The sequence below is a fragment of the Syngnathus typhle genome, linkage group LG3 (genome assembly GCF_033458585.1).
Source record: "Syngnathus typhle isolate RoL2023-S1 ecotype Sweden linkage group LG3, RoL_Styp_1.0, whole genome shotgun sequence".
Taxonomy (NCBI): Eukaryota; Metazoa; Chordata; class Actinopteri; order Syngnathiformes; family Syngnathidae; genus Syngnathus; species Syngnathus typhle.
Window position 1 is genome coordinate 7,716,225 of NC_083740.1, and position 20,520 is coordinate 7,736,744.

Consider the following 20,520-nt stretch of genomic DNA (forward strand, 5'->3'; position numbering starts at 1 on the left):
ACCCTGAACTTTGAACCCGCGGTGACCCTGCGGTGACCCCGCGGTGACCCCGTGGTGACCCCTGGGTGACCTTTGAACCCTGAACTTTCAACTCTAGTTAAAAATTGAAAATGTGCACATGACCCCGTGAACTTTGAACCGACCTTTGACCCCTGGGTGAACTTTGAACCGACCTTTGACCCCTGGGTGAACTTTGAACCGTAAACTTTGACCTTTGAACCCTAGCTAATTACGTTTTTTTTTTTTTTTTAAACCGGCATAGCAGAACGATCCATGGTCTTCAGATGCCGCGCTGTCGCCATCTCCTGGTCAGTTAGTGAAATGCTTTTGCTGATGTTTTTTTTTCTCTCAATTAAAACAAATCAATTAGCCAGTTGGTTTTCTTTATTTAATATCTATTATCAGACAAAACCAAATTGTGAATCAGTCACCTAGGCTATAGCAGAACAAACAATCCATGGTCTTCAGATGCCACGCTGTCGCCATCTCCTGGTCAGCTAGTGAAATGCTTTTGCTGTTTTTTTTCCCTCTCAATTAAAACAAATCAATCAGCCAGTTGGTTTTCTTTATTTAATCTCTTAAAACAAATCAATCAGCCAGTTGGTTTTCTTTATTTAATCTCTGATATCAGACAAAACCAAATTGTGAATCAGTCACCTAGGCCAGTGCTTCTCAAATACTTCTGTCACGTTTGCGACAGTGCAACATTTTACGATTTACAAGACAAGTTAGGATAGTCACGGTGGGGAGGGGGGGCGCGAATAGTTTTCTTCTTGCTAGGGGGGGGCGTAACAGAAAACAATTGAGAAGCACTGGGTTAGTGACACAGACTCTTGCTCGGTAGGGACTTGGTTCGATCCCAGGTCTGAGAATAAACAATATTGTGCAATTAACCCTTTATTCTTTTTTACCTCGCGTAGTGTACCTATTGAAGTGTCCATGAGGTGTACCTACACAAATTGTCATATAGAGCAGTTAACCAAATGTTTGATTTTTGTTTTAATTGGCGAATATTGAAAACAAGGAATAAAACACCAGACAAGTTTTAACATAAATGTTTATTAAAAGTAATAATAATATTAAAAGTAAATTTCAAACCATCAATCCAATGTGAAATAGCAGTGGTTATATTGGATGACAATATTTAGGCGTATATATGCATACACGTTATTTAAAAACTATTAGTGTTATAAAATCGAGATTACCCAAAGAGAAGCATAATCTCCCCGTTGTTGCATAACGGCCCATCCCTTCATGCAATAAAATTAGCCGTTAGCTTGGAGAAAACGCGCATAAAAGAAGTGGTGTTTCATTGAGTGGTTCTTTCTTTCCTTGACAAATCGCAAATCTACATTCTGTCTTACATAGTTCACGCCAGGAGGGAGACGCAACACGTTCACTGACTGATCCGTTGATGCACAGGAACGAAGGCAGTTGACCCATTGGCTCTTTCGCGAACGGGAAAGTCACTGATTCGTTCGTTGGTGAACGGGAAATGCAATTCACGACTCGTTTGTAAACAGGAAGTTACGTCATTTTCTTCTTCGTTTAGTTTTACGGCGAGGTGGCACCAGCTTCAATGGGTATTACTGACACCTACTGGTTGAAGTCATATAAACTGAACAAAGAACGAATCACTTAAGGAAGATTCGTTCACTCTCGTTCACTGAAAGAAATCCGTTCTTTTGAACGAATCGTTCTCTCACGAGCCAACACTAGTGAGAGAGAGAGAGATTGTTGTATGAAAGCATCAACAAAAAGTGTAAGTGAGCTACAGTATAAAAGGGTTAAAATAAAGCAAGACAACAACTAACATGGGTCTGGATACTTTCATTCTGCGCTATAATTTGTCTTAAAGGTGTCTGACTACTGTACACAAAATAATGTTTTCAAATTAATCTAGGGAAGAGCCAATATAAACTTCGGGGGAAAGAAACTGACTGCATTAAAATTTGTATACCACAACTATTTTGGGCCATTGGCTTAGCATACCGTATCATTAGCTTGTTGTAGCTGGTTCATGTCTGTTTTTGGTGTTGGACTTTGTCAAGTAAATTTACCCCAAAAGGCGACCTATACTCCGGTGCGACTTATATATGTTGTTTTTTTCACTATTGTGCATTTTATGGCTGATACGACTTGTACTCCGGAGCGACTTTATACATGCATGGTGCTGAATCTGTATGCATCCATTCATTTTCATTCGCAGGGTACATATAGACCAAAACAAATCTTTTCTCGTACGCTGAACTGTCTCACTGGAAATCAAAGGGTATACCAGTACAGCCACCATAAAGCTGCACTAAAAGGATACACAAAATGCTCAAAGGGCTTTCGATCCAAATCCTTTCACGTTGTTGTTGACATGTGGCGCGCGGGTTGGTGGTATGACGAAGAGAACTTATATCCTCGTCATACCACCAAGTGATCCAGGATAAGTCACAACACGCAAAAACAAAAAACCCCTCCTTACCCCCTCTCAATATGATTATTGTTCAGCTTCAGCTCACTCACGTGTTGAAAAGGTTTGCTTATCCAGCTGGGAACTTAAGGATTACCACGCGGTCTAAGGTGCGCTGTGTGAAGGCTATAAAAGGTCCTGGTGCGCAAGGCTGGAGCTCAGTCTTCTTTACGCACGATACCGGCAGGATCGACAGAGCAGAAGGAAACGGGAGAAAAAGAAGGGGAAAAAACAATCAGGCAGTTAACTAATTTGCCGTTCCCACGTAGGTTTCTTTACTTTACACTTCTGAAAGTAGTTTTGAAAGCATGTCAGTGGTGAGCTCCATGACGTTCCCGAAGCCGCTCCACATGCGCTCTCCAGTCTCGCAGGGACGTCGACACACGCTGCCGGCCAGCGAGTTCCGCTCCCTCAGCCCTGAAGACGCCATCAGCGTATTTGAGATCGAGAGAGAAGGTAACCGAGCAATGTCTATCTTGGGTTGAACAGTGGTGTCCAAAGCGCAGCTTGTGGGCGACTTGTGGCCTGATGCATATTCTAATTGGCCCGGTAACGAGAAAACCTTGAGATATTGAAAGCTTGACAATTAGTTAGTGGAATTCAAAATAAACCTGTAACATAAGATGACTGTTATTAGATGACACATTTAAAATGTGATTTTTTTTTAAACATGTTTAAATGTGGGGCATTTCACTTCAATCTTTCTGTACATGACCCTGAGTTGTAAAAGATTGGACATCCCTGATCGACATCAACTATTAGTGAAAATTCATTTGTCCGCATATCCACTTACAGCATTCATCTCAGTGTCTGGTGAGTGCCCTCTCCTGCTGGATGAGGTACGTCATTTCCTGACGCTGTGTCCCGAGCTGTCACTGGGCTGGTTCGAGGAAGGACGTCTGGTGGCTTTCATTATCGGCTCACTGTGGGACCGAGAGAGACTTAACATGGTAAGAGTCAACACATATCCAAGTAACTTCTGTTTACTCGTCATGTGGTGCACGGGCATCTCAATAAATTAAGATATCTTAGAAAAGTTAATTAATTCCAGTGATTCATTTCAAAAAGTGAAAACAGATCAAGGGATTTATTATACACTATCAACTGAAAACACTTTTCAGAAGGTTAATTTCAGTATTTAAAAAAATATATATATTTCTTGAGTAGTATTCTAATTTCTTCAGATTGTTAATTTTCTTTTTGCAGCAAGCAAAATAAAATAAAACCATGACATATTTCACTCTGTGCACAGTGAATCTAGTAATGAATGGGCTTCACTTTGTGAACAACTGGGAAAAAAAATCAGTTTTGAGCTATTCTCAAATAGTCCAAAAATGTTTCCTGAAAAACAACATAGTCAGTGAATGTATTTTGATACTAGCTCAAAGTTGCAATGGCAGGTTGTGCATCTGCACACCCACACCTTCAGACGGATACCAAACCTCTTAATGCAGATTCAGACTGACCTGTAGTTGTCTTTCAGGATGCCCTGACCCTCCACAAGCCTCACGGCATGACGGTCCACATCCACGTCCTGGCTGTCCACCGCACCTTCCGCCAACAGGGCAAAGGTTCAATCCTGATGTGGCGCTACCTGCAGTACCTCCGCTGCTTGCCATACGTTCGGCGAGCTGTGCTCATGTGCGAGGACTTCCTGGTTCCCTTCTACCAGAAGTCCGGTTTCAAGGTGCAGGGCCCCAGTGAGATCACAGTCGGGCCACTCACCTTCACTGAAATGCTCTACCCGGTCAGGGGCCATGCCTTCATGCGTCGCAACAGTGGATATTGAGACTTGGGACTTTTTTTTTTCTCAGGATGGATACCAGTGGCAGGCCCCTGGTTGGAAAAGGAACAGTTTAAGAGACATTAGGCTCAGTGATCATCTCTTTAAAACATAGACATTTTTAAAAAACATTGCTTTAGAGAAAGGTCTAAAAGAATGCATCCATTAGGAAAAATATTAGGTTTTATATTTTCTTTTTTTTTTTATATCTTTATATTGCATTTGATAAATGCTGGACATTTACTATCAGTTTTCTATGTACAGTACAGTGGACATATGCCCCAATACTTCTGTCCATATAGTTTATCCAAGCCATGCAGCCACAAGTCTATAAAGAGGCTGGAATAATTCAGATCTATTAAACACTACCATTTAAAGAACATACAAAAGAGCACAATAGTCGATGATTTCTTAATGTCGCTTATCCTGATAAGCCATTCAAGCTTCTTGCCTTCTCTGTTTGTAAAGATACTCAGCCTCTGTGCCTGCTGAAGTCTTGAATCAAGACAAATGTGGTTGAAATAGTTTTGTAATGTTTTGTTCTGAAGATAATAAAGAATATATTTTCGAGTTTGTCAGTGTTTGTGTCCTTAAAAACTGCCTCGGTCGGCTATCTATATATTGTTAAAAATACAATTAACAGTATTTAACAGTTCTTCTGGAAATGCATCAGTTCATCATAGCATTAACAATATCACAAAGTATTACCCAATTCTAATTACAAAAATACAACATCAAATAACAAAATAGGTTGAGGTACATTTCAAGACACACATCATTAATAAAGTGTCATTTATTTTTTTACATGATTGCTTTAACATTACATTGATTTTCAAATTAGCTTAAAGTAGACCTTTGATGTCAAAAATTAATGTTCATGTTGCCCTTTTGCCCTTTTTCTAAAAAAGTCATTTGGTCCGAGTGCTAATAGGTGCTGTGAAATCATGATTATTTTGGGGGGTTCAATTGAAACACTCACATGCATTCAAGTTAAAAAAAAAAGAAAAAAAGGCACAGTGCAGAGGGTTCCTTTAAACAGGCAGTCCAAAGAGAAACAAAGGGCAATCTTGGTGCTTAAAAGAGAAGGAATTTGAAATCGTTACAGGCTAAAATGTGTTCAAAAGGGAAGTTGAATCGTTACAGGCTAACATTTGTTCAAAGGAAAAAAAAAAAAAAAAAGAGATGAACAATAAATTATTACATCTCATGTTTTACATAATGTCAAATGACCTGCAAGCCAACAGATAAATCTCATGGCTCCCTTCATTTCTTATTCCCTCAGCATTGATCACTCACAGCCGCTTCCTGAATGGCTGTGGTTAGTAACAAACTGAAGGTGGGTAGAATGGCAGCAACTCTAATCTCACCTCTGCCCACCACTTCTGTTGACCTAAACAATGTACACTTTTCAAAAACTACTGGCCTGCCAAGACAAGAGGATCTCTTCAAAACACAGAAATTCATTAAAACAACAGATTTGTCCAGTGTTTGACCCCAATGTTATTTATGTGGGGCATCCGGTTCACCCAAGTTGACAATGGTGGTATCTATTTCCGTTGGATCAGCCTTCGCCTGTATGCTTTTAAAAATGCTGAACAAAACCAGTGATGCTTCTTTGGTTTCATCCTGCTTTTTGCATTTGAGGTCCTGAGTAATTTTCCCATCCGCAGGGTCTAAAGATGCATTGGCCGAGCAGCAGGTAAATACTGGCAGAGTCCGACCTTTATGGAAGTGTGTTAATAATCAGACTCTGCTGATAAAACAACCTTTACCTTTGATAAAACAACAATAACAGAAGTCACAATTGCCAAAGATTTAAAGAGCACTTAGAAAACCTGGATTATCTCTGGTTATCTTGGTCACAGAGGTAATGACTAGTGCACCACATGGTTAATGTCGTGATCAATATCGTACTTCTCGCAGAACTTGTTCGTGAAGGGCAGGCATGTCAGATGCTCCAGCCAGTGCCAGTTAATGGGGTATATATAAAACCAAACAATGAGCGATGAGAACAGGCCAATGTAGGCCAGGAGCGAAACGCCAATGAGGATGCGTTTACGGTACTTGTCAAAAGTTCCAAATGTAACGTAGGGCAAAAAGGCAAACGAGAGCAGCATGCCGCTGAGGAAGCCAAAAATGTGGGCGATGTTGTCGATCCAGGGTAGAAGGCCGCACAAGAAGAGGAAAAAAACAATTCCCAAGAGTTTTAAAAAAGCTTTCCATGGTTTCTCCAACATCTGCCAACCTTGAAAGAGCTCAACAAATAGGCACGCTAGGAGGCCGAACTGAGAACCTGCCGGACCCACCTGGAGGGATAGAAAGACATAACGTGAAGTCATTCACGTCACAAGAAAACAACATCCGGAACACTCAATTATGGATCTCGTTCTGACCTTTCTGCGTGTACTTTGCATGTTCTTCCCCACACTTGTTTGTTTTCTATTTTTCTTTACATTATAGTTGGAACTTCCTCATTGCAAGACTTAAAAAGGAATACTTGAAAATATAGTTGACTAGAGCAAGAGCAATTAGCACAGAAAAGTCAGGGTCAAGGGAGGTATGTTTAGCCAGTCTATTGTCGGAAAGGCGAGAGGATTGGCGTAAATGACGTCAGGTCTGATTTTGGAGTCTTGCCTGGTTGTAAAATGGCAGATGGCTAATCTGTGAAGACAACCAAATTCCACAAACAGACAGAAGAACGATTCACAGCGCGTCTACCCACACGGCCCAGACGGCAAGGCTGACAAGTTTCAAACGCACAACATGGTCGCTTGTCATTGGCTGAGATCAAGCCTTTATCGGAGACGCTATCACGAGGCAGTAATGTTCTTTTTTTCCTAGAACTGCCCAAGAATCACCCGTTGGGATAAGCATGGCCTCACACTCCTACTTTCGCAACCTGAGGTCTGCGCAATCTTTCCAAAAATCTGCAACGTGTAGATATTGGCATCAAACACGAGTTATTCAAGTAATTTCACTAAATCTTCTTAACCCCACACTTAAAGGGTAATCCACTTACACCACCTTCTTAAGTGGCTTTACTGTCCTGTGCGACGCTTCCTGTAGGTATTCCTGGTGTGTGAAGACCTGTGAGCTGGTAAGTTTGTAGGCGAGTTGAACAGTGGGATTTCTGAGTCACAGGTCAAGGCGCGTCACAATCCAAACCACTTCACTTCGCAATAAGGTGGCGAGAAAACAAAAAAAACCTTTGCCTGGTTCTAATTCATTCCCATGGAACGTTTACAAAGTGGGACATTTCCCAAATTCCGGAGCTGTTTCTGTATTCCAGAATGAATTTTGAACGCGCAAGAAGGTGTGAGGATAAGAACAAGTTCCAGAACCGTCTCGGTGTAGAACAGTGAATAATCCCAGTTGGTAACAACCTTTGTTTGGCCACACAATGGTATTAGACTAATCCCAAAAAGGAAGAAAGTCGGCATTTGCAGACGCCCCCCCCTCACACACACACACGTGCAAAAGTCTTGCCAGTAAAAAGTAGGTCATCTTGAACATGTTTTTTCCCCACACTTAGTTTTCAGATAAACACGTTGCAACAGTTATCAGAACTGTTATTTATTATTTCGCAATGCTGGGTACATGATAGACACACGCATTCAATAAATGAATTCAATGTATTTATTACGTTTTCATTATAATTTGAAAGGTGTGCTGTTCATGCGCCAGGTTGGATACATATTGGGATCTTATCGTGTGAATTATTATTGGAGGCCGAAGGCACCTGGGTATTTACCAGTATGTCTCTCTCGAAGTCATTTGAGTAAATAGAAGGTTAAATCTGCTTTGATAATCCCCAGACTGGGGAAACCTTCTCCCGTAAGTGAACTAAGCCGCATTAAACCAGTGAGTGGGAACACTAGGAAAAACACAAGACAACAGCAGTGGATATGAGGCAGCGCCAGAACATCCAGTGATGTTGACTGTTATCAACAGGTAAACACAGTTTGTCTTATTTGGTAACAAATTTCTATTTTTGATTTTGAAGGAGGCACAGAACACATATCTGTCTCATGAGATTTTGTTTCTACTGTCCAAATACTCGCACTAGACCTTACGGTCTTCAATGAAGTAGAAGAGCAGAAAGTGTTTGAGATTACAAGTGTGCAAAGACTGCAAAATTGACACAGGGTGTGTGTGTTTGTCATTGACTTGCGCCACAGTGTTGGATTGCATCATTAAACACGGCAGCACCGGTTAATGTTTTGGCAGTTTTGCTGCTTAAAACGATTCTAAAACTTCAACAAAGTAGTAGTCAAGTAAAAACCCGGGCTCGGGTCTCCAGTGGATGACAGTTATGGCTCCTCCATTGCCCTATTTGCAGCCCCTGCACGATGTATGACGTATGTGGAGGTCGCTAATGTATGACAAATATAATGGGAGAGAGAAACCCACCTCAGCTCTGTAGGGCAGGAAAAGGGAAGATGCAAGGTTTCCAGTTATACCACTGAAGACGTAAATGATGGAAATGCGCACCCACCCAGCCAGCTTCTCCAGGTCTCTCAATATGGTCATCTGAAACACTACTGATACCACGCAGTGTAGTAACCTAAACACAAACAAACATACACATGAATTTCTGAAGCTTGATTAAATAATTTGGGCGCTACACAGCCGGCAATCCATTTTGAATTAAGCTCTATGACTCTTCTTTAAAGAAAAATTCAAGGGTTCTTCACATACTAGGAACAAAGAGTATTTTAGAATCACACGAGTGAACATTTTAAAGCAATGTGGGGGATTTACAAATATTGCAAGTTAATGGTATTTAAACAAGTTGTAAAACGTTTTATGTGGAGTATCGGATTTGGTAGCAACATGTAGATCACTTAAATTTATGTTTAGCAGACTCTCCCAAAAAAAAAAAAAAATCAAATAAGTTCAAGACTAAATATTTTGCATGAGGACGTGCATACCCAGCGTGGAGGAAAAGGGACAACCAGAAACGGTAGAACTGATCAGGTACATCAGGGTTTAGGAAGGGAAGCAGGCCACACACGTCATACAGACAATGGACCTGTAAAAAGTTGGCATGTGAATAAAAAAAATATATACTTTGAGACACATAAAAGTCAATTTTGCACACTCACACTACCTGTGAGCATAGTGTGGCATCCTCATGGAAGTAGCCGTGCATGAAAGAGCAATACTCCCTGGTTGTAATCTCACACCTACGGGAAGGGTAAATAATGGCACTTTGACACGATCATACTGAACATATCTTAATGAGCCACTGAGGTCCGTCAAAAGGTAGAGATAAACAACATCTCACCTGCCCTTAGTGCCTATACAGCAAGGTCGACCCTTGATGTTACAATCCATGTGTCTGTAGCCGGTATGGTTCCATTTTTGTGGATATGTACACACCTGGACACACACACGCACACATATCTATGCATGACCGCAAAACAGACAAAGAGTGTGCATGCTTTTGAACTGACAAAAAATTAATTCTCCACAATATTAGAATTTCCTCACCGGCCACAGGGTGATGTCATCTGGCCACGTGTGAGGCTCTGCAGAAGCAGGCTCTTCACATACTCTTCACAGCACGCCACATAGTGAGGCAGAGAGGAGATTTGTAAAGATGCAGTCCAAACTTCCAAGCCCAGTTATTCAATTAGAATAGCTTCTACTCATGCAATATGGGCATGTGCTCACCTGGGATCCTGGTGACATACAGACCCAGAGGACCGGCTGATATCCACAAGTTCATTGTCCCATTTGATGAAAGTGGCCAGTGTCTCCTGCGTGGACATTTTGTTTAAGGATCCAATATTTATCACAAGATAATTCCCATGTAGAGGACAGTAAAAAAAAAAAAAAAGAAACAAAACAATACTGCTGCATACTTTTGAATAAATCCTGTTAATAATTAGTATTATAAAGGGATTACATTGTCAAAGATTAAATGTGCACGTGCCGGAATGAGTTCAGCGCATGCTACCAAGTTGTGTTACAAAGATGCGTGCATGTGCCGAGCAACATACAGAGCAGTCGGAGCTGAGAGTCTGCACACATCCAGAGTTGTCATTCTGAACACAACACCCAGACTCTTTCTCCAGATCTTTGGCCTTCTGGATCAGATGGACTATTTGTCTGTCCTGACGGATACATGGAGAAAACTTGGCCCCCAAATGAATTAGGTCATCCTGAGGAGGAGAGGAAATAATATTCTTGTTTTCGAATGGGTCTGTATCAGTAAAATCCTGCACATGAAGTCACACTTACAGATCTCGGGCCGATCCAAAAGTTCTGTTGTTGGATGTATTTGACACTCTCATAGATGCCTTTGTTCTTCAGCACCTACAGAGGGCGACACAGGGCTGAATGAATTACAGCAGACATGATGACAACAGAGACTTGACTGTACACGAGTAAACGGGATCATAAAAATGTCACCTATTGTGCAACAACAACAAAAAAATACAAAGTAGAAATAACATGATTCTGTCAGGTATAGGGGGGGGGGGGAAGTCAATATTCACTTACTAGGTCTGTTTTAGAATGTTGTGCAAACCCCACAGGGGCAAAACCATAAGTACAGCAGGACAGCAACGTGATTACAATATGGACAAAGGTGATCCAGTAGGTAAAGTAAGGCCTGAAAATACAAATGATGACTTAAAAGCACAAAAAACATCTTCACTTACTCTCAGTGTGTAGTTTAAACACATTGCCCCACCCAACCCTACATTGACCTTGTTCAACTGTCATGTTTTTGCAGGTGGTGGTTCTGCAAGTCAACTATTATTATTTTAGACATAGTAAGCCTCCATCCCTAACCTATGGCTGTGGAAGTCATCCAACTGCTTCTGGACGGTACTGCTGAGGCTGCGTCGGTAGTGCCGGTTCAGCCACTTGCCCACGACGCCCATTCCATAGTGACGCTTTTTGGTGTCAAAAGCAAAGTGCTTCACTTGGGAAGCGATGCGACGGCCACGTCGCGAATGGCTTTTCTCCTGGGCCGCTGTTGGTGTGCGAGGTGTTCGAGATACATCCTTACTGGGGAGAGGGAAGACCAAATAGGATTTCAAGACATTCCTTTGACGCATATACTAGTCCATGGATATAACATGCCTGTAATTGTTCTAATGTTATGGTTGTTGTTGTTGTTTTACTCACAGGCTTGAGAATTTCTGGTCTGGTTGCTCACTGGGAGCAAAAGCAGCGGACATTGGTGGTGACTCAAATACATCATCAGCCATAGAGTACAACTCATCGTGGACATCGACCTGCAAAAAAGTTGGTAATGGCTATAGCTAACAAAATCCTGGAGATTTTCTTTTGTTCAGTGAGGAGGAAAGATAAGTATGGTGCATCAAAGAAAGAAATGGTTGTAATGACAGAGCATTTACTCTGCGATCTGTCTGACCTTGCTAAAAAAGAGTGACCCAGACATGTCTGCTGAGTCCACAGTGTCATCGTCCAGCCAGCTGGGCCTGACAAAGCTCCTCCTGGGAAAGTTGCGGCCGGTAAGGGACCCCGCTAAGCCGCTACGGCCCTGGTGGTAGTGGAGGGGGTGGGAAGAAGGAGACACACATAATTTGTCATAAATTTACTCATCAATGTCATCATGATCAAGACACTATTTTCTATCAGAAACCTTTCGTTTTCTAAAATTTAATGACAAAGTGGATGTCAACCATCGAATTAAGAAATTCCATAAGGCAACCCGGTATATTGTGATCATATTACATCACATTATATTATTCTAATGGCTGCCTCATTTTACACCAGTCTAACTGATTTGACTAAAGTGTTTCATTTGAATTAATTTCTTTTTTTCCCCACACATTTGGCTGCCTCTGAGTTTTTCCTTGCCTGAAAGCAGGATGTAGACTAAGTGATGTTGATTTTTGTGAACGGTGGGCTTCTAATGCACGGCAGTCAACTCTGTGACTACTAATACAGCTGTAACATATGCACGGACACACACACAGACATGCAGAATTTGCGGAGTCGGACCCACCCTGAGCAGGTTATTTGCTGCACGGATGCTCATGCGGGCAACAGACTCCCTCTTACGTTTGGGCAAGCGACTGTACCCGGAGCGCTGGCTAGTAAAGGAGCTGAGTGAGGTGACCCCAGGGGTGATGGGAGCCTTGGGGGAGCGAGTGTCTATGTCTTCTGGGTAACGGAACGCTCGTCCCCGCGCCAGGGGGTCCACAATCTAGCAAAGAGGAGGAGGAGATGAGAGATAGATGTTGCTATTAGTGGTGAGCTCAAGGGGGAGGATGAACAGAAGTCAAAATAATATGAGCATATTGAGTCTGGTTGAAGAGTGAGTTCTAGCCTTGATCAGTATGAAGTATATTTACATGTCTTATTGTCAACAGAGCACCTTAGGCATCTTGGGTGGGACCGGTGATTCCAGGCTCTGTTCGATGTTTGTGGCTGTGTCGGGATCTCTGAATTGTGGCTTCAGCTTGCCATAGCGTTGGCTGCAGTGGCGCAGACTTTTCCTCTGCCAAACCTGCTGCTTACTTTCACAGTCTTCTCCTATCCCAAACCACTGGGCTGTATTCCTGCGGGCACAAAGAAAAGATGGCGGACAGAGCTTTAGTCTGATAAGAGTCCATCAGTAAGGTCACAGGTTGCAATAGCTTTTTGCTCAGTGCTGAAGGAACAAACAATATGATCTTACTTGCGAATACTTTGTGAGAGCGAAGTCTGTCTTCCAAACTTTTCCCTTCTTTCTGAGGCTGACCGGCCTCCATCTTCGGCGACACTCTCGGACACAGAGCTGGTTGCTTGGCCACCGGTGTTTTTCTTCAAAGATGGCCGAAGGGGCTGACCAAACCAGAAAAAAAGGCAATACATTTTATACATTTGTTGGAGTAAAACAGACCGGAGAAGAAAGTTTCAAGTTGCTTGGGATGAATTACAAGCAAGTAGATTAAAAAAAAGCGATACTATCTTCAGAGAAGTTCAACTGTGCATTTATTATCCTCTGCAAAACATTTTAATTAAAGTGTATTTAAATTGGGGACAGTACAATAGATTCCGGAAAAATATTAGTCAACTAGTTTACGACCTTAAGAACACCATGGAGCAAGTCTTTCCAAATAAAATTTCCAACTGTTCTTTTTTTTGGGGGGTAATGAGAGTGCACGGTTGCTTGACTCTTGATAACAAATGTATGCATGTGACTGATCTTCACGAACACTTTAAGGGGGCAACATGTGCCATAAAACAGTTTGTCTTCTACTCAGTGGTACTGAAAAGACATGTTTGCATTCTGAGCAAGGGGCCTGCAGGGGAGAAAGTTTGGCTTCATGCCTACAAATGCAAAGGACAGCTGGCCAACATGATACTCTGCCCTGGCAAACAACGAGATTAACATAGTTGAACTTGAATGTCTTCCAACTTTAAAATAAATAAATAAATACACTACAGTCCTGATTCTTCGTCCTGGATCTCACTCCTGCACTATTGGCAGAGAAAGATTATTTTTGGCTGCTTGCCTTGTTGATCGCCATACTCCTAGAGAATGAATTCCTAAGAGGCCTGCTACAACACAAACCAAGTGAGAAAATAGTAAAGTACAGCGTTCTGGCGATAGGAAACATTATTGATCCAATGCATGATCAATATCTAAGTTGCTATGCCCCTGTTGTTCATTTTAGGTGTAGTATGAATAGAAAATTAAATATTACTCTTAACAGTCCATGAATGAACAGTAAGACTTAAATGTTTCACGTTGCAAGCAAAATCAATGAGCAATGAAAATAGATACATTGCTATTTTGTCAATTTCAGTGGAGAAGCAGCAGACGAATGAATGGATGGCTGGTTGGTTGGATTAACAAGACTGGGTCAATTTCCTTGAATGTTCTAGACTCCTGATTCCATGTGAATGTCATCTGGGTCAGAATAATGCTGCCCAAGGACTTGTGCTGTACTAAGCATCATGGATGTCACGCAACGAACAGATGCCAAGTTGTTCATCAGACTACTGGTTGAGATTGAAAATAAATCAACTGTAGCACTGCTGGCCGAAGCCCAGCCGAGCACTCCATTTAGCCTCAATTGCTTTCACAAGACCAACAATTAGACTATAACATTAAATATGAAAATCATGGAACCCCTTCAAACATTTTGGTGAGTGCTGAAAATAGTGACTGATGAGAAACCTAGGTACCTGTTTAGCGGGGTCATGAGGCATCATCTCTTCAGGGTTGGGTATTGCTATGACAAGACTGGGTGGTTTCTTGCTCTTTAGACGGCTATCCGACTGCTGGCCATAAGGAAGTGGCTCTTCCCCCTCTTGCATCTTGACGATGTTCTGTAGAAGAGAAAAATAAAGATATTCATTTGGTCAAGTCTTGGTAAAATAAATGAGTACAAAATAGACAGAATGACTTTATTGTCATTCTACAACAAAATTAAGATATTCTACCAGTGGGAGGCTGCTGGTGCCACTGGGAGCAATTCAGGGTTCAGTGTCTTGCTCAAGGACACTTCGACATGGTCACCAGGGATGAGGGTTGAACCCACAACCTGCAAATTAGGAGACAAACACTGTGCTAAACCACCCTTATAATTGACTGTAGGCCTAAAAATTCCTCAACAACCCTCATTTATTTTTGTGGACATCTAAAGGGACTTGTAAAAAATACATAAAAAAATAAAAATAACTACTTGTTTTCACAAAGAGAATAATAACATCCTAGGCATATGAAAAGTAGCATTATCATGGCTAAACTGCAATTTACTCAGATGTATCAGTGTTTATGCTTGACTTCTATTTTAAGAATGAAATTCAATTAAATATTTCATTTCACAATATCCTAACCCTACTGCCTGCCACCAACTGTGTTCCACTCCATCCATCACTGACTTATCGAATTAACTTTTAACAGGGGCTGGAAATAACTCCACATGTGTATGATTGATCTAATTTACCAGTGGAACAAATAAGCATTAGCTCAGTCGAGCAGTAATTACAAATCATTCATTTGTATCCAAAGAACAGAAAATGCAATGATAGAGCCTCAATCTATATTGACAAAGTCACAGCCAAGACGGGAACAAGCAGGTAGTGTAATTGAGTATGTTCAAAACATCACAAAGCAAGCCACTGAGTACTTCGCAGTAATCGGAGTAACTATTGAAGTCACCCTGATGTGGTCCGAGCTCATCCATAAATGTCATGATAGGTGGGACAGCTTTGTTGTCGAGTCGAAGGCCATAAAAGCAAAGCGGGGCTCGGGATGTGTGTGTGTGTGTGTGTCACAAATGCAGCAGGGAAACTTGACAGCAGCTCAATCAATAGACTAGTCTTCTTCTAGACAGACATTTTGCTGACTGTGCACATCCACCGGCCATTTTCATTTTTAATGACAATTGGTGGTTATGTTTGAATTGTATCCACTTCAAGTGTATAAACATTTTATGCTTGAATATCAAATCTTAATTCAGCTCCCTTGAGTAGAGCATTTATACGTCCACTCAACCACTTAGATGATGAAAGAGCTGTTCTAATGGACAGAGCACTCAAGTGGTGGAGAGTATTAATGTAGACCGCTGTCCATATCCTCGCTCTTCTCTAAAGATAGGCCTACGTTCTTATGACAATTAAGAGGAGAGTTTAGAAAAATATTGTTCTTACGAATTAGAAAATGTACAGACTGTGGTGTTTGAGGAGTGTGGATTTGCACAGGGAGTATAACAATAAAATTTGTTTTTTTCTGAAATGTTTTTCTAACGTGGCGAAAATGACAATAAATTGTTTGGTGAATTTTGACAGGTCATTTTTAAAACTGTGTATGACACCTGTTAAGCTTTTTACAGCACTCAGTGAAGTTGATTTCAATCTTTTAACTCCTAAACAAAATTGTAATGGTTTGTGTGTTTTTTGACGATGTTAATTGTTGAACCAACATGTCGTTTCTTAGGTCTCACGTATGCAGGTACAAGCACTCTACTCTAAATCTTTTTTAGGTAGATCTTATAAACTAGGTACATACAGTGTTTGGTGCACAACATCAATGGCGGGCTTGATCCTGTTACAAGTGTGGGAGAGAAGTCAGCCACCCACTAACCGACATCATAGATTCCAAAGAGTCACATGTCATTGGCGTCATCAATTTCTACTGTAATCACGTGACCTGGAAAGTAGCCTAGCCAACAAATGCCCAAATAGTTTGCCCAAACCGCTTCACAATGCGGCCTTTGCTGCGCTTATTCATCGGCAGCTGTTGCAAAGGCATACTTCATCATCCAGCCAGACGGTGTGTCTATTTGACCACAGGCGAGGCCGAACAAATGCGCATATTAAAAATTGGGAGGCAAAATTTGCTCTTATGATTTCATAACTAACAAGATTTTCCATGTGGGAAAACAGTGTCCGAAAACACCCGGCTGGCACAATAGGTGTTATTTTACGCAACTTTATAGGAAGAATATTTGGAGTTACATTACAAAATAGATAAGAAAAACAAAGCGATAGATAGAAGGCTTCACACATGGTTGCTTTGTAGATTTACACAATTTTCACCCATGGTGTATTTTTGGCATGTTTCACACTCTGACTCAAAGTGACACAAGGCGCCTCCACATCTTTGTGCATTTCTGCCCAGTTTCTGAGTTTGACAGCAGTACAACTTCCACAGTTGCCAGGATGCACGCCGGCCAAAATGCAATACCATTTGTAGCAGTACAGTAACAATCAGGAATGAACTGAAATCAGAGCGGTCCAATGTGCGTGACATGTAAAAGTTTCACAATCAAGTTGTTTTACAATGAATTATTGTAGCAATTATTTTATCAATTAATTTCGGGGGTATTTTAGATTGATGTTTATAGCATTTAGTTCTATATTGGGAGACTTGTGTCTGACGGAGGTTTCGCGGTGCGTTGTAACAACTATGACGATCACGCTGAGCATCATTTTCTATGCTACAAACAAGCACTTCTGATGTAAGTACTGTATACTGTTTGGTAATCAAGTAGATTGCAAATAGAACATCCTTCCTCCTGTTACACAGCATCATTCAGACTCTCTTCTGTATGGTGATCACAAACATGAATCAGAAATGACGGTCTCATATTCTGATGAACTCGGTTTCTTCAATAGAATCTGAGGTCTTTCATTTTATCCTCATTAATGTTTAAAGGTTAAAGTTTGCCCTGTGACAGCTCAATGAGGAAATGACCCTCATCACTTCTTCTTTTCTTAATAGTCATCACCTTCCCTCAGAGACCTTGTCAAGTAAGGAGAGTCTTAAAATAAAAGGTCCAACTCCGAACTGCGGATGATGATCCAGTTTGAGATACATCAATATTTTAAATGTCCCTATAGAATTTATTTCTAGACTGGATTGTTTCCAATATTGCTTATATGACGAAAAGATCAAATGAACAACCTTACTGATATTTAAGCTGTTGTTTTTGCGGGAATATATTTTGAGCCGAGAATTCTAGCTGCCAACTCTGTTACGGTGGTTTCATTTTGATCCCTCAAGGTACCTGCAACGATAAGAGTGAACCCATTCAAAATAATGAATTCAAAAATAATTTTGGACATGCCAGTTCTTGGTGTTCAATCTGTCCATGTAACAACCGTTCCAACACAGTAGACCACAACACATCAATCTCCTGCAAACAAAGGGCTGAGTGTCAACTACTATCTTGATTCATAGGTTTGATATAAAGCAGGTTTCGTTATGTTCAGTTTTGGGCTCACATGTCACACGTCTGGAGTATGTTTTCTGAAAACGACCCCTTTGTGCTTTGCTATGCTGAAGAATATTGTGATAGTACAGAGTACAATAGCGATCATTTTGGTCACTACAATCCTGACATGAAAACTTCCTACCAAATGATATTGTGCGAGAGGACACTGCAGTATGGGACCAGCTGGCAGAGTGTCTCAAAAAAGGGAATACTGTGCATGGAAAAATACCTTTTTTTAAGACAGTCACTTGTTAGGAAAACAACAGCCGGTCTTTTAAAATGTGGCTAAAATGTCAGCGCTGGTCAGTCGGCATCATGCGACCATGACAGAACAAGCAGTTTTCAGGCCAGCAGGAGCATAATGAGAATGCATCAAAATCTGTGGGTGTGTGTGAGTTTCTTTAGTACGTCAACAGTCAAACCTACCCAGTCATTCTTCACGTCCAAACTGAGAAATCTCCAGAGCTTAATGACTCAAAACCTTTGTCTTGTTCTTTGCCTGCATTAGCACACAATAATGTCGACAATTAGAAAAATACAGAAGCCACTGGTTGCCTTTCACTGCAAAAGAATGGTAAGACTGGATTCCATTTAAACACGCCAGAGGCTGTCTAAAACATTGCACCATCCCCACAAGAATTGGCATGCCCGAACCTGCACACAGGCAAGGGAGTTTGTTCAGCTAAGCAGCAGCCTGGCTTCTCATCATCTTGAAGATGCCTACTTGAAAACAAACTCTGCGTTATGCTTTATTGTTTAAGAATTCATGCGTTTCACTATGGAAACATCACTTCTTTGAGCGAAATGAGCACTGTTGTGCTCGACAGTCAACATTGCAACAGAAAAGCTAGCGGTGAGATTTTGAACTCTGGAATCGTTTCCCTACTAACAGCGGTAGAGCAACAGATCTCTTGCAGAGTTCATATTTTATGGCTTCTAAAGCCATTGAATGGCTGTGTTCCCACGACATAACTTCCTGTTTTAATTTGAGAATGATGGTGTGATTTACATCCCACTGAGCCTAATAGTGTGTCAAACTAGATAGCGATAGAGGTCATACAGTTCAATCTATGATCTAGGTGGCGAGCCTAACCCAATTTCACCAAAGTAAGGTAAAAAATATTAGATAAATTACACTTACAGGAATTTATGATACAACATTCTCAACTGAGTTAAAAAAACAAACAAAGAAAAAACATCCTGCGCAGATAACTTGCAGTACTAACAATGTAGGGAAAACTGCGATCTGTGGGCGCCAGGAGCTGTACAGCACAGTCCAAAAAGAAACGAGGTGGTGTGCCGTGAGAATTTTCAAATTCAAACGCTCAAAGGTTGGAAAACACCAAGCTACACAAACAAGATGAGCATAAATGGACACGAAAGTGTGCACGCGTTCCATCGTCACGTGACTGTTTGAATGGTTCCTCCCGCATAGTTTGGATAACAAATAAATGACATGTCCGAACACACGGCAGCTGCAATAGCGCAACAAAGAATAACACGAGACTAAATTGTGCGGAGTGCTCTGCTCAATTACTATGATTGGACATACAGCGGAAACTAAAATAATTATTTTACCAGATCAATTAGATTGAATAATTTTAATTTCCTAACAAAATGTGGATTTAGGCAGAGAAAAATTTACGGTGGCGATTTTGTGATGCCAGCCCTGACTACTTTTCCATTACCACGAGTAGGAGCCACCGCTGAGGACACGAAGTGGGCTAAAAAAGCTAACTTTTTCCAAGCTGTTACAAAATTATCGTAACGTCAACGCCTAAAGCTATATTCGACTCACCGGCAATAATGAATGGCCAACCTGTTCTTCATGAGCAGGTTGTATTTATCGGGATAAAAACGTCGCGGTCGGCAAGGCGTCCGCCGGTATGTCGGCACTTCCCTCTTTGTGTCTTCCAACATCCTTGGCTTGAATTGCAGCCGCACTAGACAGGAGCGGGAGGCGGAGTTTCAACTGACCTCATCCGGAGACCAGGCGAGCTGGACGGACGCCAGCTCCGTCAACACCGCCCCCAACCGAAAGTACAACTGCTCGGATATATTCCTACAATGCGTTGACAATACCAATACACTTTATTTTTTTAACCCCAAAAAAAAAAACATATAAGTGAACAGTCAGATATTCTCAGTGTAGTAAAACTGCTTGATATGCGGCCAAATGAAAAACTGTTAAAATGTCTGCTGATATGGTTATTTTTAGGCAGCAATAGTTCAAATGTATTCATTACGTAATTTGATTAATTTGCCTCGATTAATAATTGGTTGGTTTTATGTCAATAAAATTACGTTTATAGGGGAGTAGATTATAATCATAGAAACATTGAGACTTCATTAATTTGGGAATAAAAACCAATCTAAAATCAACAGGTTGTACTTGAAAAATATAACATTAATATATAAAGTTGAATAAAAGAAATCCCCAATGCAGTCTATTCCCCATTATATACGAACAATATTAATCAGAATACTGTCTTTAGACTATGGGGTCCACATATAATTTATTGTGAAGAAAATAAGTGACCTGACTTCCTTTTAAGGCACCTACACAGAATGACAGATGCACA

General features: G+C 41.1%; 2 protein-coding genes across 8 annotated transcripts; one reads left to right on the forward strand and one right to left on the reverse strand.

Moving 5' to 3' along the window:
- Window positions 1-1,039: 1,039 nt before the first annotated feature.
- Window positions 1,040-19,897, reverse strand: LOC133151470 (inactive rhomboid protein 2-like). Of its 7 annotated transcripts, none has more exons than XR_009713913.1 (21): window positions 19,737-19,897; window positions 14,403-14,546; window positions 12,907-13,052; window positions 12,604-12,787; window positions 12,232-12,432; window positions 11,635-11,763; window positions 11,385-11,494; window positions 11,046-11,264; window positions 10,752-10,863; window positions 10,491-10,565; window positions 10,250-10,411; window positions 9,921-10,006; window positions 9,738-9,801; window positions 9,532-9,626; window positions 9,355-9,430; window positions 9,176-9,276; window positions 8,655-8,808; window positions 4,187-4,297; window positions 3,928-4,012; window positions 3,255-3,384; window positions 1,040-2,878 (listed from the first exon to the last, which is right to left on the reverse strand). XR_009713913.1 is itself a non-coding variant. In XM_061274537.1 (21 exons), the coding sequence occupies exons 5-21, from the start codon at window positions 14,532-14,534 to the stop codon at window positions 6,119-6,121; spliced, it is 2,478 nt and encodes an 825-aa protein (XP_061130521.1). In that variant the 5' UTR covers window positions 14,535-14,546; window positions 14,661-14,761; window positions 17,634-17,731; window positions 18,365-18,437; window positions 19,737-19,895; the 3' UTR covers window positions 5,022-6,118. The 7 variants fall into 7 exon arrangements, 5 of the variants coding, with proteins under 5 accessions (XP_061130521.1, XP_061130519.1, XP_061130520.1 ...); XM_061274537.1 differs by lacking the exons at window positions 1,040-2,878; window positions 3,255-3,384; window positions 3,928-4,012; window positions 4,187-4,297 and adding exons at window positions 5,022-6,550; window positions 14,661-14,761; window positions 17,634-17,731; window positions 18,365-18,437 and having other exon boundaries at window positions 19,737-19,895; XR_009713912.1 differs by having other exon boundaries at window positions 1,040-3,384.
- aanat1 (arylalkylamine N-acetyltransferase 1) lies at window positions 2,770-4,817 on the forward strand. The gene is made up of 3 exons (XM_061274539.1): window positions 2,770-2,917; window positions 3,257-3,411; window positions 3,945-4,817. Exons 1-3 carry the CDS (start codon window positions 2,770-2,772, stop codon window positions 4,248-4,250), a joined length of 609 nt encoding a protein of 202 aa, XP_061130523.1. The 3' UTR covers window positions 4,251-4,817.
- Window positions 19,898-20,520: the final 623 nt, after the last annotated feature.

Excerpts from the sequence above, each read along its gene's own strand:
- aanat1 (XM_061274539.1), top strand. The coding sequence starts at position 2,770 with ATGTCAGTGGTGAGCTCCATGACGTTCCCGAAGCCGCTCCACATGCGC. Across the intron at positions 2,918-3,256 it reads ATTTGAGATCGAGAGAGAAG|CATTCATCTCAGTGTCTGGT; the intron begins GTAACCGAGCAA and ends ATCCACTTACAG. Across the intron at positions 3,412-3,944 it reads ACCGAGAGAGACTTAACATG|GATGCCCTGACCCTCCACAA; the intron begins GTAAGAGTCAAC and ends GTTGTCTTTCAG.
- LOC133151470 (XM_061274534.1), bottom strand. The coding sequence starts at position 14,534 with ATGCAAGAGGGGGAAGAGCCACTTCCTTATGGCCAGCAGTCGGATAGC. Across the intron at positions 11,495-11,634 it reads GGTCACTCTTTTTTAGCAAG|GTCGATGTCCACGATGAGTT; the intron begins GTCAGACAGATC and ends ACTTTTTTGCAG. Across the intron at positions 9,802-9,920 it reads GTATGTCACCAGGATCCCAG|AGTATGTGAAGAGCCTGCTT; the intron begins GTGAGCACATGC and ends CGTGCTGTGAAG.